Raw genomic sequence first — 19,515 nt, 5'->3', positions numbered from 1 at the left:
CAGCTCGGGTTCCAGAAAAAGCAACACAGCTGCATTACCCCTTATCAGAGCTAGTCAGGTCATGCATAACAGTCCACTGATTTAGCTTTGCAGCCTTTACTTCCAGAGCCAGTTCTGTTATTATTTCAAGGATCTCTGCCCCAAGCTCTATCTTCCACTGCAATTCAAATTGATGATGAAAAGTGATTTAAAATACATTTGGACTTTAATAAACCTGATTTGCAGATATCATTGCATCATTTCTTGTACTTTCATTTTTTTTCTGGTATACATAATGCTTGGCATTTGGAGACAATCGTCAGCACAGGTGAGATCCAAAACCCACTAAAGTCTATGAAGCTTAAAAAAAATTAGAATATTCTTGAGATTAACGAATTTTCATCTGAAATATTTTCATAAGTATAGAATCATGTAGCATATATTATATACTAATGAAGGTGGATACAATCTGTACAGTTTCATTCTGAAAATGCTTTTGGAATATTCTGATGAGCTATGAAAGACCATCACTGGCAGTTTTAACCTAAGAATTTAGGAGAGAACTGTCTCTTCTGCCAACATAGTTGTGCGAGTGGCAGCTCTTGACAAAAAGCAGGCAGCACTGAGAAACAAATTCTTCAACTCCTCTGAACTCCTCATTCACTAGATTACCTCTGTCAACCTTGAAATTCACCCACATTTTCAAGTTGCATCAGAAATTAGACAAAGATCTACATTAAAGAAAGGCCAAGATATGACTTTCATACTTGCTCCAACACTCTCATCTACTCATTTGGGGAATTTTTCTTATTGCTGTTTTTGTTTTTTTTGTTTGGGGTGCCACTGCATTTCTCAAGACACCCTTACTTATTAATACAAGAAACACGTCTCCATTTTACTGCTGAACCAGAGCCATTTCCAAGGCACTCTCTGTGTGCTACCTGGTAAGAGAGAATGGTTCCTCCTTATCCAGCAAAATTTGATCAAAATTACTTCTGACCACTGTTTCTTACTTTCCTCTTTATTTGGTACATATAAACTAGTAATAACTGCATTAACTTCATTAATAGACCTATGCTCATTTACATATCTACTGAGCCCAGCCATCAGTCCTCACTTTGTATTTCTTTTAAGTAACAAAAATTGCATTCAGTAGGAATAGTCACAATTGTGTACAGAAATACATCTGTTACATAAAGATGGGGAGCTGTTTACTTGCTCCTGCTGTTTACACAACCAGCACACATGCTGAAGGGGCCCATTAGATCAGAGAGTCTGACTTCTGCCAAACCAGCAACTAATCTCCAGGCAGAGGAACTTGTTTAATAAACACAGTGAGAGATAAGTGATCAAAACTGTCCATTATAGTCAAGGAAACTTCATTTACACTTGTGGTTCCTGCATGTATTTAAAGTAGCAGAGACGATGATCTAAAGCACTTGTGTTTTTCTTCTCCTGACTAATGTAATAAAACAAAATCAAAGCAGATCAAATTGCTTGACTTTGCAAAGTCAGATTAGGTACAGCATTTAAAATAATTTTACAGTAGTACTCTCTGAAGCTCCACTGGTCTTTTAAAATTCACTTCAATTGTAGTTCATAAAAATTCCCCCAAAGGAAAGATAACTTACTCCCGTGGTTTAGTGCTCACAAGAACCCGCAGGGGTTTTCTACTGTTTAAACATGCTTTCAGGAAGCAATCCACTTCACTGAAGGGTCGCAGAAAAACCAGGTCACCGTTAATGGCAAAGATTTTTTTCCCAACTTCCAAGCCTGCCATCTAGAAAACAATGACAGTTGTGTATACATTTTCTTTTTATAACCATTATGTTTTCTGCTGCTGGCATGCAACCCCAATAGGAATAATGACATGCATGCTGCTTTTACATTTTTATGCTTCCTTCATATACCACTCACAAACGACTTAAACCGTAAAACACTTCTAGAACTGGTTAAATTGACTTGAAAGGTACATTAAACACTCATTCTGAAGAGACCTAAATACAAGACTTGGTCTTAATCAAGATTTTATGACAGTATTAAAATATCAGTTAATATTTGGAATAACTAATACAGCAGCTTTCCTTGAGCCAATTTACCTTTTTATGATGCTACCTAATTTGTCCATCCATCATTCCCCAAAGGACCTAAAGCTTCTTTTCATGAAGACCTGATTAATATTCCAGTAAGTGAATATGTATTAAGTTCCAAAGCAAAAACAAAAATCCTTAAATATTTCATGGTATCATAAGCCAAATTGTTACAGGTTTTAAACTCCAGTCTAACAAAAAAGGAACTGTTGGATGGCAGGAGTACACACTGTAGCTCAGGGCACAGACTAAACCATAGCACCATCTGAGATCATGGCAGAATCTGACTGCTAGAAATCATCCTATACAGCACTGTGACTGTATTATATTACTGATTTGCTATATCTTTTTTTACCTTGAATTTCTATGCAACCATGAGATTTAGAAGGGCTTGAAATCTGGGTCCAAATTTTTTATCTCATGGAAGAGACTCGTTCTTTATCTTCACACGTACAGAGACTCCCATGCAGTTCAACAGAATATGAAATTACTCAAAGAGCATCTAAAGCAATACTAACAAACAGAAAGGCTGTAATTGTTTCATTCAGCTACTCAAATTCTAGACTTCATCCAAAGCTTGATACATCCTTTATTATGAAATACATCTGGTGCAACTCACAGACTAGCTCTATACTGAGTTTACACTCTACCAAAAATGTTTATTCCACTCCTGATCAATGTCATCACTGGAATATTATAAAATGTATAAAAATATAATTACCACTTTTATATCACCACTCAATATGACAATTTACCTGAGCAGAAAATAAGTGTTGATAATGGTCAGAGCAGCATTTTAAACAAAACCAAATTTTAAACAGGGAAAAAAAAAGATTCATAACCACAGTTTTCTTGGAAAGTTATCACTGCTACCTTCTACTACCACAGATTTTCCCCACTGATCTACAAAACATACACCTGTGATCAAGTGAATAAAATAGGGATGATAATTTATAATACTTGATACCTCAGCATTTGATCCTTTCTCCACCACTTTAATAATTGGCACCTTATTTTTATCTTCTAAACCAAAACCATAGGTGCCTTCATTAGATTTAATCTGAAAAATAAAATTGTTCAAAATATTGTTCAGAAAGGCATGAAGAACAGCTAAAGGACATCCCCATTAAATAAATACACACAGTGCTAATTTATTGTCACTACAACCAATTTCTTCACTCATCAAAGCATAAAAACCTTGGGTTTCACTCACCAGTAATGACTTGGCTATGACATTTTCCACTACTTTCAGATCGTGTTTCATGAGTCTGTGCTTCATATTTGAGCCTTCCATTTCTTCGTCCGCATAAAAACGAAACAGCAGTGGTTCATCTTTAAATTCGCTTTTCTCTAACACTGTATGATGCAAGACCACACGTATTAATGCCTTTCATAAACCACAAAATATTGAACATGCATACACCTATTGAATTTCAGCAAACTATTTCTGTATGTGAATCCAGGGAAATACTAATTTTTAACATAAACAAGGACTTTTACTTGGATCCATTACAGACAGATATCAATAAGTTCATTTTCAACCCCAACATCTGGATTTCACCAACCTGAGGAAGACATTTTAGCTTGAAATTGTTTTAGTGAAAATGCCAAGCACAAGGTTTCGTCCTAAAGAGGATTTAAAAAAGTGGGTTTGAAAAGTTCTGATGGACAGCTGCTGGAGATGCTCAGCACCAAGTTCTAGCACTCTCCAGGTGGTGAAGGATGCCAAAATGGGTTTGGTGGGGATGTGGAAGCAACTAGAACAGCAGGCGGATGCAGTCTGTATGTTTAAAAGTGCAAGGAAAAAAAATGAACAGTGCCAGAGAGGAAGTTAATTCTACCTCCTTCTCTAAACAAGCTGATAAGAAAATAATTTCTTCCTCTTTTCATTTCACTAAATGACCTATTGCTTCAATCCTTTCACTGAAATCTTCCCTCTGATGGTATTAAATTTGACCTTGTTCACCTCATTTTTTGTTCTGCACATATCTCTGCTCTCCTCTCCCTTGTTTTCGCTGATGCCCTTATGATTTTCTCATTTTTCTACACTCCACTTTCTCCTATTGTCACCACTTCAATTTTTTTTAAGGTCATGCTCCTCCATTCATTCCCAAAAAAACATCTCCTTTCTTTCCTATGTGTTTCCTAATGTTTTTATCATCTTATCTGTGCAAACATGTACTACCTGCTTAAGAAACTTCTTTCAGAGTGGCTAATAAAACTGACACACACCCCCCCATATTCTTCAGAGGATGAATTCCTCAGTGCGTGCTATAAAATTGACTGAAAATAATTTTCAGAGTATACAATAGCTTTTTTTTTCTTTGAAGATTGTAGCATAGATCTCTTCAGCAATACAATGAAAGAACTTCCAATCCCTTCTGTAATATCTTTACCAGCCCTTGCATTTCCTTTCAACTATGTAGACAGCATTAAATGAAAGGTAAGCATAGCTCGCACAGAATGTATTTACTTACCATGGTGCATAAACCCATTATCACAAAGAGCTACACCGAATATCATAGCTTCCTCCCTCGTCCGGCAATCCCCCTGTTAAACCATAGCATATTTTTTTAATTTACTTTAATATAGCAGCAAAACACACAACAGCATAAACTCACAGGGTTGGCAATGGTTGTAGATGTTATTTACCCCCCCCTTATATACACATTTATAGCACGCATATTAAACAGTATATACATGCTTATCATAAAACCATAGAATAGTTTGGGTTGGAAGAGACCTTTACATGGTATATATCTTTATAATTACAAATAAAGATGTAAACATTTTAGTAACACTGCATTCCCCATAAAAATTTAATATAATAGAATGCAAAAGTGTCAAAGTTTTTAACTTTTATCTTATAAAACTGGTGCATGTTGACTGAGTGAACAGGATACCCGGTTCTTGTTCCTAGTTTGCTTAAAATAAAACAGAACTAATGACTGCAAATTGGTACTGACTTTCATCCATCCAGTTAGTAATTTAGAGTTATCAGAGGCTATCCATTTCATTTTAAGCCATCAACACTTACAAAACTAAGTCTCATTAAAACATTTAAATTGCACGTAAGAAAGATAAGCACAAAAGGAATAAATAGCATGTCTGCTTACAGCTGATTTCAGTTACCTTACTAGCTTAAGAGGATTATGTTTGCATGTGCTGGTCTAACAACTCTTACACAAAGTGCCTGCATGTTATTCTGCTTAATACATCGTTCCTTTCAACTTAGGATTTAAATGAAAAACGTAAACAAATCCAAAGGTGTATACTTGCCTGTGCAATCAACCAGTCTATGAGTTTGTTAGCCATGACCACAGATTTGTAGGTTCTCAAGTGATAATCTTTATCTCTGTTCAAAATGAAAAAAAAAAAAAAAAATCAAACGAAAACTCGAAAGAGCCTAAAATGCTTGTATTTTATCAAAAAGTTAGTGCAAGCATGAACTGAGAACTTTGTAACAGTTCAAAAGTTGCCTCTGGAGCAAAAGAGCAAGTCAAACCTTTTAGTATAGAAAGAGTTTAACCATGCCAAGTACAAGGTCCTGCACCTGGGTCAGAGCACAGCTACAGGTTGGGCAGAGAAGAGATTCAGAGCAGCCCTGTGGAGGAGGACTTGGGGGTGTTGGTCGATGAAAAAATGAACATGAGCCGGCTTCAGTGTGCGCTCGCAGCCCAGAAAGCCAACCGTATCCTGGGCTGCATCAAAAGGAGCGTGACCAGCAGGTCGAAGGAGGTGATCCTGCCCCTCTACTCTGCTCTCGGGAGACCTCACTTGGAGTATTGTGTGCAGTTCTGGTGTCCTCATCATAAAAAGGACATGGAACTGTTGGAACAAGTCCAGAGGAGGGCCACGAGGATGATCAGGGGACTGGAGCACCTCCCGTATGAAGACAGGCTGAGAAAGTTGGGGCTGTCCAGCCTGGAGAAGAGAAGGCTGCGTGGAGACCTCATAGCAGCCTTCCAGTATCTGAAGGGGGCCTACAAAGATGCTGGGAAGGGACTCTTCATCAGGGACTGTAGTGACAGGACAAGGGGTAACGGGTTCAAACTTAAACAGAGGAAGTTTAGATTGGCTATAAGGAAGAAATTCTTTACTGAGAGGGTGGTGAGGCACTGGAACGGGTTGCCCAGGGAGGTTGTGAATGCTCCATCCTTGGCGGTGTTCAAGGCCTGGTTGGATGAGGCCTTGGGTGACATGGTTTAGTGTGGGGTGTCCCTGCCCATGGCAGGGGGGTTGGAACTAGATGATCTTAAGTTCCTTTCCAACCCTAACTATTCTATGATTCTATGAAAGGAAGAGGCTTACTTATCTTACTTGGGCGATAATGTCACTGGAGTATAAAGGCACGTGGGACTCTCCAAAGGAGGTAATGGAGTGTTAGTAAATATACAGTAAGTATATAAGCATGTCCATCACAACCTAGAAGGTTCTAAAACTCTAAAAAAAGGTCATATTGAATGGAGTCTGTAGTCATTTAATGATTCAGTTATGCTTTTTGTCTTTATAGCCCTTCAGTCTTGTTTGATTATTCCCAAGACACCAATCTTCAAAGGATGGGTTAGGTTCCTGCATTCAAACACAGTATCTTCAGATTACACACTTCTTCCATTTGACTCTTTAAAGATTTCCCAATTTGACTCACCTAATTACTGGGGTAAACAGACTGTGAAGGCGACAGTACAGTCGTACACCCTGTTAAAGAGAAAGGTGAGATTAGTTAGCCACCTGTTCACACAACAGAGAATATAAAAGGAAGGGATGCAGTAAGGAAGCCTATATTTATATATTAAAACACTCTGTTCAAATCTCTATATATTTTCATGTGCCAACAAGTAGTATTTCCAGACAAAAATACTGATGAATAAATTACGAAAAAGAAAACATTTCCAACCTAATCGAAGCTTTATCGAGACACATACAAAAAGACTTAGCTTTAAGGTAGCATTAAAAAATTCTGAAGGTATAGTACTTTGAAAGAAACATACACAAAACCTGAAAGATAAAGCAATGTTTCCATGCATTAACATTTTTGTAATCAGTGGTTGCTATTCTACACACAAAGTAACTGATAAAGGTAAAAACAACTGCCTTTGATTATATGCATCAATAATTTACTTACAAATTTAAATTATAAATAACCAATAAACTTAAAAAAATGCAGAAAGGTCCAAAGATTTGATTTTTTTTTTCAATTAAAAACATAAAATATTTGTAGGAGTTAAGAAACTCTATATTCCATAGGTACGTAGCAAGAAAAAGATAGACTAGGGACAACGTAGGCCCCCTTCGGAAGCTATCGGGAGAACTGGCTACCCAGGATTTGGAGAAGGCTGAGGTTCTTAATGACTTCTTTGCCTCGGTCTTCACTGGCAAAGGCTCTGACCGCACCACCCAAGTCTTGGAAGGCAAACGCAGGGACTCTGAGAATGAAGACCCTAGGCCCACTGTAGGAGAGGATCTGGTTCGAGACCATCTTAAAAACCTAAACGTACACAAGTCCATGGGACCTGACGACATCCATCCGTGGGTCCTGAAGGAGCTGGTGAATGAAGTTGCTAAGCCACTGGCCACCAAATTTGAAAAATCATGGCAGTCAGGTGAAGTTCCCGACAACTGGAAGAAGGGAAATATAACCCCCATTTTCAAGAAGGGGAAAATGGATGACCCGGAGAATTACAGACCAGTCAGTCTCACCTCTGTGCCTGGCAAAATCTTGGAGCAGATTCTCCTGGAAGGCATGCTAAGGCACATGAAAAACAAGGAGGTGGTTGGTGACAGCCAGTATGGCTTCACTAAGGGGAAATCCTGCCTGACCAATTTGGTGGCCTTCTATGATGGGGCTACGGAACTGATGGACAGGGGCAGAGCAGTTGACGTCATCTACCTGGGTTTGTGCAAAGCGTTCGACACTGTCCCACACGACATCCTTGTCTCTAAATTGGAGAGACATCAATTTGATAGATGGACCACTCGGTGGATAAAGAACTGGCTGGATGGCTGCACGCAAAGAGTTGTGGTCAATGGCTCGATGTCCGGCTGGAGACCAGTAATGAGTGGTGGCCCTCAGGGATCAGTGTTGGGACCGGTCTTCTTCAACATCTTTGTTGGTGACATGGACAGTGGGATCGAGTGCGCCCTCAGCAAGTTTGCCGATGACACCAAGCTGTGTGGTTCGGTTGATACGCTGGAGGGAAGGGATGCCATCCAGAGGGACCTCGACACACTTGTGAGGTGGGCTGATGCCAACCTTATGAAGTTTAACCATGCCAAGTGCAAGGTCCTACACCTGGGTCGGAGCAATCCCAGGCACAGCTACAGGTTGGGCAGAGAAGAGATTCAGAGCAGCCCTGCAGAGAAGGACTTGGGGGTGTTGGTTGATGAGAAAATGAATATGAACCGGCTTCAGTGTGCGCTCGCAGCCCAGAAAGCCAACCGTATCCTGGGCTGCATCAAAAGGACTGTGACCAGCAGGTCAAAGGAGGTGATCCTGCCCCTCTGCTCTCATGAGACCTCACTTGGGAGTATTGTGTGCAGTTCTGGTGTCCTCAACATAAAAAGGACATGGAACTGTTGGAACAAGTCCAGAGGAGGGCCATGAGGACGATCAGGGGACTGGAGCCCCATACCTCCCATACGAAGACAGGCTGAGAAAGTTGGGGCTGTTCAGCCTGGAGAAAAGAAGGCTGCATGGAGACCTCATAGCAGTCTTCCAGTATCTGAAGGGGGCCTACAAGGATGCTGGGGAGGGACTATTCATCAGGGACTGTAGTGACAGGACAAGGGGTAACGGGTTCAAACTTAAACAGAGGAAGTTTAGATTGGATATAAGGAAGAAATTCTTTACTGAGAGGGTGGTGAGGCACTGGAACGGGTTGCCCAGGGAGGTTGTGAATGCTCCATCCCTGGCGGTGTTCAAGGCCAGGTTGGATGAGGCCTTGGGTGACATGGTTTAGTGTGGGGTGTTCCTGCCCATGGCAGGGGGGTTGGAACTAGATGATCTTAAGGTCCTTTCCAACCCTAACTATTCTATGATTCTATGATTCTAATACCTACTATCAGAAAACTGTTTTTTAAAAAGAAATTGACTTAGTATTACTTAGCAGACTATCAAAAAACAATTTAAAACATGCAAGAATCATGTATAACAATGAAACGTTGCATCAAATTAGATTCCATCCTACTTTCCCATGCCTTGCAGCTCAGTATTGAAGATTCTTTTAGATATACCTTGCATTAAGAAATACCAGCAGAAAAGTAAATAACACTATAATGTAATGCCCAAAAGCTGACATTTTCTACCACCTCAAAATCATGAAAGTTTGAATATTAATGAGTTTAAAGGCAACTTTCTTCAATCATTTTAGGATTCTATGCTTATGCCCAGTAGTGCAGATGGACAGCACTACCTATCTGTGTTCGAACATCTATATGACTGCAGATTTACCACCTCGTTAAGGCACTAAGAAATGACACTCAGATTTAAGAGAAAAATCAAAACCAATTTTCCACATGTAGCTTCATACCTATTAAAATGGACTGAAAAATACAATAGACTGAAACGTCAGCTCCACCCATAAATATGGCATATGAAAACATTAAATAATAAAACCAACAAACACAACAAACTTTAATTTTGCATTTAAAATGCATAACAGCAAGCCAAAATCTTCCCTTACAAACAGTAAACTGAATTGGATTCACATAAAAAATAGAGATAGGCAAGTGTGAAGGGATGTTTTTTATGCTAGCATAGTATTTTACATTATTTTTCAAGCAGAACCTCCATTTCTGATGTGTTCTTCCTAATAATAGCAAGTATTCTAACCTGTACCTTAGAAATCACATCCTGCATCTCATTTCTGGGGTAGTATGTTCCATCATCATATCGGAATCTGTACAGCATGTGTTCGGGTTTGAACTGGTGTTTATCTGTAACTAAATTAAAAAAAAAAAAAAAAAAATAATTATTTATTGTTAGATGATTTTCTGAAGAAATAAAGAAGAAATAAGTGGGCCAGCATCATTTAATCTAATAACAGCCAATTACACAGCAACAGGTTGATTTCACACAGGGAGGTCAGGAAGCCCAGTTAGATCATTTTTCTTAAGTTCCTTTATGTCACTGGTGACGATATTTCTCACAATGTTAAAGTAGTTCAGAACAAACCAATTTCAACTCACAGGGCAAAGAATTCAGAAAGACAAAGAGACAGGGAACAACCTGAAAAACTAGGTACTCAAATCTTTCTAGCTTTCATCACTTTTGCAAAGCTTTATCAACAAAATAACCAAATAAAGCTTCTTTTGCAGCTATTTGTATTATTTTTCCACATGATTCTCTGTTTTAATTCTTGTGGAGGCCAATCTCAGATGAGTAAAGATACACATCTGACCAGTCCTGCACTGGGGAGGAAAGGGAGAGGGAATATCTTTGTCTATATATAGCCAGCTGAAGGTCTTAAGTGCAAGAGACCAGCAATCATTTTGAAGGTGTTGATAATCAATTTCCCCAAAGACTTCTGAAAAAGGATCTTAACAGATGAATTTCCAGAAATTCACAACATTCCAGAAATAAACCCCACAATTTCAAGTGTTTTGTCAAAACAGTCATACGACATGATACAAAACTGCTGGAAACACTAAGTCTTTCTGAAAACCAGCTGATTTATTTGATGGCTGAGGACAGCACTAGGACTAGCACTATCCTAGCATAATTATCTTGTATTAATTGCTGTTTTGCTTGCAGAAATAAGTTTTAAATTTTGAAACTAAATGAGGGTACTGTAATGTCTCCGTTAATGAGAGTAACAGGCCTGACAGTGTTAGGCAATTCTTCTGTGCATGCCTTCCTACACCAAATGATTAAACCATCATACATTATTTTCTTCAGAAAATGTAGTTAGGCATCATAAACTTCGTATAGTAAGGTGCCTTCTGTCTGCACTGTTTTTCATGCCCCTTCAACCTCTTCGGTATCTCCACACATCATCTGATGCACAGACATAAAAACTGGACTTGTGTCAGTGTCATGTGCCAGAGCAATGTAAATTCTCTACCAATATTTGATACATCTACTAATAGTAAAGCCCATGACACTATTCCAATTGCCTTGAACTGATGGTTCACACTAATGTGGTTATTCAAAATAACCCCTAAGCTCTTCTACATATCATTGATTCTCAGTAAATCAGATGTGGACTACAGAATTTTCACATGTAATGCCTAGCATGAGTATCTAACTGAATTTTTAATGGATTTCGACCATTTTGACTGGGAGAGGGGAGAAGGCATCTTCCAGTCCTGTAATTAAAAAAAAAAAAAAATAAAAACCATATTCTACTATATCAACACACAGTATGAGTTTTTTCAACCAGCAACTACATAAAATAGAAAAACCACCACCAGGATGGTATTGCGTAAGGCCAAATTGCTCGTCACCATTACAGAGATGTGCTGGGAGGGTACCAGGACTACAAAGCACCCTTCCTTTTTTGCATGCCAATGACAAACAGAGCAGGCCATGTCCTCTGAGGAACACAAGCATCACTGTCTTTGCAGCGCCTACTTACGTAGCATGCACCAGAAACTAAGGGAACATGTCCACAGAGCTGACACATCGTGAGTTTCAAACACTTAAAGCTGATAAAAGGCTGCATTACCATTAAAATAAGGAACCCCAGGTTGTTCTGCATGTCATTCCCAACAATGTACCTGTATTTTGTGTTGGGATAGATATTTATATGTCACAGACTAAGAAAAGGGAACTAATCCAGGTATAAAATGGGTTGGGTTTTTTCTAACTTTTTGGGGCCAGGGTAGTTTTGACTCAGATGAGTACACCAGTCCAAGAACCTGCATAGCTACATAAATATCTATTCATTTTAAAACTATTTGATATTCAGATTACCTTTGTAACTACTAAGCTCTTTACTGCCTTGAGAGGAAGCTTCCATCTAATAATCAGTGGCAAGTGACTGGACAAAATATCTCAGCCTACTGGCTGATATAAGTCATTTCAGATATTAGAGAATGCCACCAGGTGGATTTAAAATAGCAACAGATAAACGGATTTTTCCCATTTGCAAAACTGGAGGAGAAGGCAAATACAAAACAAAAATGAACATAAAAAACTGAATTTTGTACTTGCAAGAGTTCACACACCAGGAAATAAAACAATGCCCATACTGCATGGTTCTGTCCTTGCTAGAATGAAGCCCAACACAGTGAAAATGACCAGCAGAGTGAATACGCGAAGTTTAACAAAGCCCTCTGTAACATTTGCAATGTAAATAACAGCCAAACTTTCTTTCTCCCTTGCTCCCTCTGTGAAAACAGATGGTTCATTCAACTTTATTTTAGGAATTCTGTTTTCACTGAACCACAGCTGGATCCACTATTCAGAGTGGCCCGTCTGGCTCACATTTCTATGTTCTAATATAATTACCCTTTTATCTCATGAAATCACACAATATTCATTTAACTCTCTATTGTGAAAGTCTATGGGTGTATTTGGGATATAAATTATAAGATCAGGAAAAGAATCTTTGGCAACAGAATCATTCAATTGAAAATTATTCTCTGTGTACAGTAAACATAATAGCATCTGACATTTGAATGACAGCGGAGGAAGATCATGTAGACTGACATTAAAGAATTAAAGACTACATGACTACTGATGTATAACCTTCATGTTTTTCCTCCTACTCTGCAAATGTTTAAAATGCATACAGCTAAGTGGCACTCTTTTACTCCTGCTTTCTTTTCAGTCAAGGTCACTGAAAATATTGTGGCAAAGAACTTGAATATTAATTGCTAGCTGAAGTATAGAAGAATTAAAATGCAATTCAGCATAAAAATATCAATTCTAGTAACTGTACAATGTAGTGAAAATAAGGCCTTAACATTCAAAAGACTAAACTGTTGGGTCCAGGTTGGATTCCACCAGCTCCACTTGTAATACCTAACACCTAAGCAGGCATATTTATCAATAGCCAACTGTGACTCACTCTCTTCTACAATTCTTAGTTCAACATGTATCCTCAAAAACCTTAATAAAAGGTTTAAATCCTTACAAGCAGTTCTCTGTTCCCCCAGAATCTATTTTTGCTTACAAGAGAAGAGCAATGTTTCTCTAAGTCTCTGTTTGTGATGTTGTGCTCCCAAAACCTTAAATGTAATCTGATTAAATTAATGGAGCCTCTCACAGTAAATCTGCTAGGCATGGACAATGGTCCCATGAGGTCTCTGCAAGGATATAATGCAGATTCAACAACCTGTCTTGCCTTAACAAGACCATCTTTTTGTCAAACAAAATTAAGTCCACTCTCATTACAACAATTAAATTGAAACCAAGTAAGTTAAAACTAATTATATTTACCATGATGGATAATGCCATTCTCTAACAAAGCTTGGCCAAGATGAACGCCTTCTTCAGATTTGTGTATCTCTCCGATTTCCAACAACCAGGACACAAATTCACTGAAATGAAAATAGATACAAAAAAAACCCCAACTTTAAAAGTCATACTACCAGACCTACTACATTTCCCACTCAATTACTAGTGTTTCTTACTATACTAGGAAGTGACTCTTAAGCCTAATAATCTTCAGAATGTCATACCATGTTTACAAACCCTCTCATTTCAACTTATTATTATTATTTTGACATAAATACATACGGTTTCCCTTGAGATGTCTTTTCCATTCAGAAGTTTTACCTGCCTGGTTCACCTTGCACGTGGTAAAGACTTTCATGTTTTCTGGGATTTCCTAAACTATCATAGCCACCCACATTTAACCAGATGGTCAAATATAAGCCAGTCCCAGGCATAGCTACTGCTCTTGCCCAGTACAGATATGCCATGAAGTCAGAACATTATCACAGTACAACGGAATTATTATTTCCAGGGTCTGTAAAACACATCCTGAGCACACATACGAAGTATACACTTCATTGCAGGAAATGCCTGGCTTGTATCGAATTTATAGCACATAAGTTATTTACATGTGTGTTCCAAATCTAAAGAGCAGTGTAGTGAGGTAGTGCAACATGCACAGTCATGGATTTTAACTGGTTACCCGAGGACCAGCACAGGCATACTTCCAAAGGGTCTACTTCAAATATAGCACAGAAAAGAAGTCATTTGATGGTAGGTTTAAATATTTCATACATGACTTCTCTTTACCTGCTTCCAACAACTTGAGTGAGGGAACATGATTCAACCCTAACTCAATCATTAATCTTAATCCTGGTTTCAATTCTCATCAGCTATGTGGCTTCTGATGGCACATGAAAATTGCTCAAGTTTCATTTCCACTTTTGAAGTCAGTGGTGAGTTTCTTCACTAGAATGTGTTTGTGTAAATCAGTCACTGTATGTTATAGAAATACTTTCCAGGCTTAACTATCTTACAGTCAGATAAAACAACTGATAACCCCTCCACCTACCCGACTAATTTTGTTGTCACATGCACATTTTTAGGGTACCTATTGCTTCGTCTTTCTCTTGCATTCAGTCTTCTTAAGCCATAGGTATAATATGTCATTAGAAAGATCATCCTGATAATATGGGTACATTTTTAAACATGTAAATTTTAGTTAGGCAAGAGGAGGACAGAAAGTTTTGAGAGAAGATTTTTTTTAAGTGGAATAAATAAAATCTGATATTCTAAGTATTTCAGACAAAAAAATCATTAAACAAGTTGGGAATTATTTCTTTAAATAAACTATTTTATTTGATGCATTCTCATATTTTCAACACGCCTTTACAGCCTTGTCCCTTTAATAAAGCTATTTTGGAACATGAGTGCACATCCATAAATTTCAGACCAATTTACATTTTGGCTAAATTTTGGGAGGCAAATAGGCCTAACAGACGCTACAAATAAAGTGTGGTTTCCACAGAATCCCAAAGAAGATGTAAAATGTGGGCTTAGCTGGTAAAAAATCATGCTATAAAATGCATATAATACCTTCCAAGAAAGCATTTGGGAAAAGTGGTTAATTTCCTCTTCCTGTCTTTGATGAGATTCCCTTGTTTGCACATCATTTTGTACAGTCGTTCTCCTTGCTCAGAGATCATCACCCAAGTGTCCTGTTCCATACCCAATTTTAAACCTGCCAAAAATGCATTCAAGTTTTATGAAGTGATATTGCCATTATATTTCAGTACTTTCCCTAAAATGGAGAAGCAATACCAATATTTTACATACAAAAAAAAGGTAAAGGAACTGCTTTCTACTATTTTTCTGACAATCAAGTTTAACCATGAACATCTGATCTTCATAAAGCAAAATCATCTTATATCTTATTTCCTCATAGCAAAGTTAAAATGTTATTATATTGACATAACCATTGATTTTGTAGTAATAAATACTAATGCTGCGATTTTCAGACTTCAGTATATGAATATTTGCAAGGAATAGTCATGTCCTCACAAATTTAAATAAAAAAGGGCCATACCATATGATAACAAACACTATACGATAATAAAAATGTTTTCACTTACACAAAACTTTTTCAAATTTCCAGTTAGTAGTAGCTAATTATCTGTTATACACTTATTACTTTCATGTAAGATAAACTAAACCCTTTTCCACAAAAGCATATACAAAACTTCATTTCTATTTCCTTCAGATTTTTTTCAACAACATGAAGACTACTAAAGGTTTTATTTCAGTATTTCTTATTGGGTTGGTTTTTTATCCCTGCTTCTAGAGGAAATTATGTTTTCTGAGTAACAGATGATCAAAACCAGTTTTTGTTGAATTGTGCATCCCACCAGCCACTCACAGAAGTTTGTGCTTCCAAGAAGCACCACAGACCTTCATATCCCACGTGCTTTCTCAATAAATAATTTTTAGTTCTGGACAAAACTATACATTTCTAGAACAACTTATGTACATGTTCTCAGTTTCTGTTCAGATTTTCGCATTTTTAAAACTGTAACTGTCGATATTTAATCTGAGAAATAGTCTGTCACTTGTTTAATTCTGAAAATATAGATTTGATTTAGTTTGTATCAGTCTTGCAAAGGAGATGAAACACTGTTTTCACATGTGCAGTCACCTGGGTTTCAGTGTAATTGCCTATATACATACACATGAACAGGCTCCATGTCTTACTAAGTAAACATACAATTAAAGCATCTTTATGTTCACAGTGAATGAGAAAGTGTTAGAGCTGCATTTAGATACAGAATTTGAATTCTAAAAAGACAGCTGTTTGGTTCCCAAGTCATTTGGCAACTTGACTGCAATTAAGTTGATACATCCTGCTTTGCAAGAGGTGTTTTTTTCTGATATTTTGAAAAAACACAAATCACTGTGTTGGAGGAAGCGGATAAATTTCTAAGTCGACAGAGTAACAGAGACAGTCAAGAAATATTTTTTAAGATTCTGTGTTGCAAGCTGAGTCTAAGTATGTACCAAATCCTCTCCTCTTTCTTTCATGGTTGTCTCCTTGGTGGCAAACCCACTGAGAACACCAGGAGCTGAAAATTTCCCCAAATTATAAAATGCTAAAGTCCTAAGACATGGCTTGACTTTGGGATGGCTTCCTCGCACTTGGCAAGGTTTACCTCAACCTATCTCTATTACCAGCTGCTTGATAGTACAGAGTGAAATAGAAAGAATACGTCAACATAAAATAATCCTACTCTTTCGATTTCTTACATAAAGGTACCAAGAGTGTAAGGGAGTCAAGAAACTCAGCAGCGAAGTGGGATTTGTTAAAAGCCATTCTGCCAAGTAAGACAAGGGCCTATACAGAAGCAGACAACCTCTTTTTTGTTGTATTTGACACTATCTCTACCACACTGCTTTTTCATTTTTATTTTAAAAATTATGGGGTTTTTTTTGACATCTGAGGCACATTTTTAGCTTTTCTATGAATTCCTAGTGGCATTACTAACTAGCCAGTGCTCAGACACCCTAGTTGAAACTCTGGTCCTATGGCAAATGTTCTACAAACATTCAGTATTCAAATTTAAAATGCCAAAGAAAGCATTGTTAGTCTCCATTTAGAAGAGAGGCATAAAGCAATGGCTATCGCAACAGGCTACAAAAAAATCTATGCAGACCAGGAAAAGAAACCCAGACCTAACTACAAGGGCATATTTTCCTTCAATACCAAGGCTACAAAAGTTGTTACTGATTAGAATATTTAAGCTTGCAAATGAAATTAGCTCCAGAAGATGATGATGCATCATCTTTCCCTGGTTCTACTTTGTGCTGGGTTCACCTTCAACACATTACGATACTCATGGTCACATTTGAGATCAGGATTGTATTTTATCCACGTATTCTTCCGCCTTAATCCAGTTATTCAAAATTATAGTGGTTTTCCAATTGTAGTTTCTTACTTTCTTTTGTAAGGGAGAATACCTCAAAGATGGGATTGTGAGTATATTTTGTACCTTCATGCTGGATCATCTGCATGGAGATCCAACACAGAAAACCTTCTCATTTCAGTGATTCAAATGGCCAGTGATTCAAATGGCCAACACAAAAGGCAATCAATGCATACAAATCCCATGAGGTATTTAGGATAGACAGTCATATACCACAAACCACAACAGTACGCAGGCCACAATGAAATTATGATTATTTATACTGCTTCAGGATAAACTATAAAATCATAGCTTAAATCATCTCCCCATTTACAAAACAATGTTCACTACCAGCATATATGATTAAAGCCATTATGCCCTTCCCAGTTCAAAGTTTGATTTATGTTTTCCAAGCTGGTATCCATAAACCTTCAGCTGAACTTGACACCACAAGTTTGTGTGGCAGCTGGTTTTGTTTTATATTTCAACATAAAAATACAGCATGGCTTTCTGGCAAAGCAACACAGGGAAGTTTATTAACCTACCTTTTCTTCTCTCTCGCTCTTTCAAAATAGCTTCCAGCCATTCTTGCTTCTCTTCAGGGGTTTTTGCCATGCATACAAACCATTTGTTCTTTGCTGTGTTGTGGATCTTCCAGCCATTTATGACAGTGTGGCCACTGCTGTGATAGTCGGCTGGGAATAGATAAAATGGCTTAAAGAGCACCAATCACTTAAAAAGCAATAGTTGTTGCAATTACTAAGAACTTCTGTTATTACACATAAAACTCAGGAAATACAAAAGAATAAAAATTACTTTAAAGTTATCTGCTGCTTCTGAACTACATTATAACTTAAGTTGTACTTTTAACTTCTAGTAAATAATGTCCTCCTTAAAATGTGACAGAATTGCCTAGCATATGGAAGAAGGTATAAACGTGACACTAAAACAGGCAGAGTCCTATTAAAAGAACAGATCACAGTACTTGGAGTACTTTTGTTCATGTTAAACTGTAATAAATAATTCCTTTAAAAGCAGCATTGTGGTTTTGCCCTTAAATCACTCAGAGCTGCCATACTGATTGAATGATTTACTATTAAAATTTTTAAAAAATATTAAATATGCAGGGAAAAAATACAATTTCCTTTTGACAAGCAAGCAGATATTTTTCCTTTACTTCTGTAACATTTGAGTTTAAAATGCTGTTCCATAAATCTTACTCAGAAATTAGCTACAGAGACTTCCTTTCCAAAACTAACACCCTTGAATATCCTTCGCTAGGATTACATGCATTTTCTGGAGGAAAATTTGTGTGGCATAAATGCCTCATGATAACTAATACTTTTTGTTTGTTTGTTTGCATAAAGTACAGATTAAAACTAGAAGTAGCAACTTCCATACCAAATATTAGGAAATCAAAGGTCAACATTTTCTCACCAAAAACTCATTAAGAGGCAAGAAAGTCCTAGGGCCAGGCCCTGAATGCCTGTAATAACAACAGAGGTTTTTACCTTATAAATACTTTTTCATAATTCAGCCCTGTTTTGTACAATGAGATGGGATTTTCCAAAAATGAAGCCCTTGCTGAAATGCTTGCTAAGATTTATCATAAATCTCAGCAGACATGCTAGTATCCTTTCAATAACTCTGCATTTTAATTAGATGGAAAACAGCCAAGCTTTGTATACTGGGCTGGGAAACGTCAGGAACTACTAAAAATCATGAGACTGATGGCTAATTTCTAAACCAACAAAACTTTCTAGTACTCAAAGTGTGTAAGAAAGTGCAAGTAAGTCTATGATGGGGAAAAGTAAGTTATTTTTGCAACATCATGTTTATACCACTTACCTATTTATCGTATTTCAATTCACGTAACCTATGCATAATATACTTTGCCTCTTTAAAAACACTTTCTTGAAAACTAGCCATCATTCATGCACTGTTAGAAAATCAGAGTCAAAAGTCAGGGAAAAGGAAGAAGCCTCAGACAGAAGCTCTCAGCTGACAGACTGCAGACCTTCGGAGATCAGAGGCAAGAGCACTGGAGGAAGGAAGGTTAATGCCTTTGCATTATTTAAGCATATACTTATAAACTTTGCAATATGGTGCTAGC

At 37.5% G+C, this 19,515-nt stretch overlaps 1 protein-coding gene across 1 annotated transcript in view; it reads right to left on the bottom strand.

Moving 5' to 3' along the window:
- The window catches only part of PREX2 (phosphatidylinositol-3,4,5-trisphosphate dependent Rac exchange factor 2), a gene marked incomplete at both ends in the record, with an annotated part of 169,388 nt that overhangs the window by 80,958 nt on the left and 68,915 nt on the right, over positions 1-19,515 (bottom strand). The window contains 10 exons of the mRNA XM_080610600.1: positions 1,611-1,759; positions 3,037-3,129; positions 3,283-3,425; positions 4,547-4,619; positions 5,349-5,424; positions 6,718-6,767; positions 9,907-10,010; positions 13,453-13,553; positions 15,046-15,190; positions 17,948-18,097. Of these exons, the coding sequence (XP_080466726.1) occupies positions 1,611-1,759; positions 3,037-3,129; positions 3,283-3,425; positions 4,547-4,619; positions 5,349-5,424; positions 6,718-6,767; positions 9,907-10,010; positions 13,453-13,553; positions 15,046-15,190; positions 17,948-18,097 (1,084 nt within the window). The remainder of the gene's footprint in view (positions 1-1,610; positions 1,760-3,036; positions 3,130-3,282; positions 3,426-4,546; positions 4,620-5,348; positions 5,425-6,717; positions 6,768-9,906; positions 10,011-13,452; positions 13,554-15,045; positions 15,191-17,947; positions 18,098-19,515) is intronic.

The sequence above is a fragment of the Psittacula echo genome (genome assembly GCF_963264785.1).
Source record: "Psittacula echo genome assembly, chromosome: 2".
In the NCBI taxonomy this organism is placed as follows: Eukaryota; Metazoa; Chordata; class Aves; order Psittaciformes; family Psittacidae; genus Psittacula; species Psittacula echo.
This window is presented reverse-complemented; position numbering and strand designations above follow the sequence as displayed.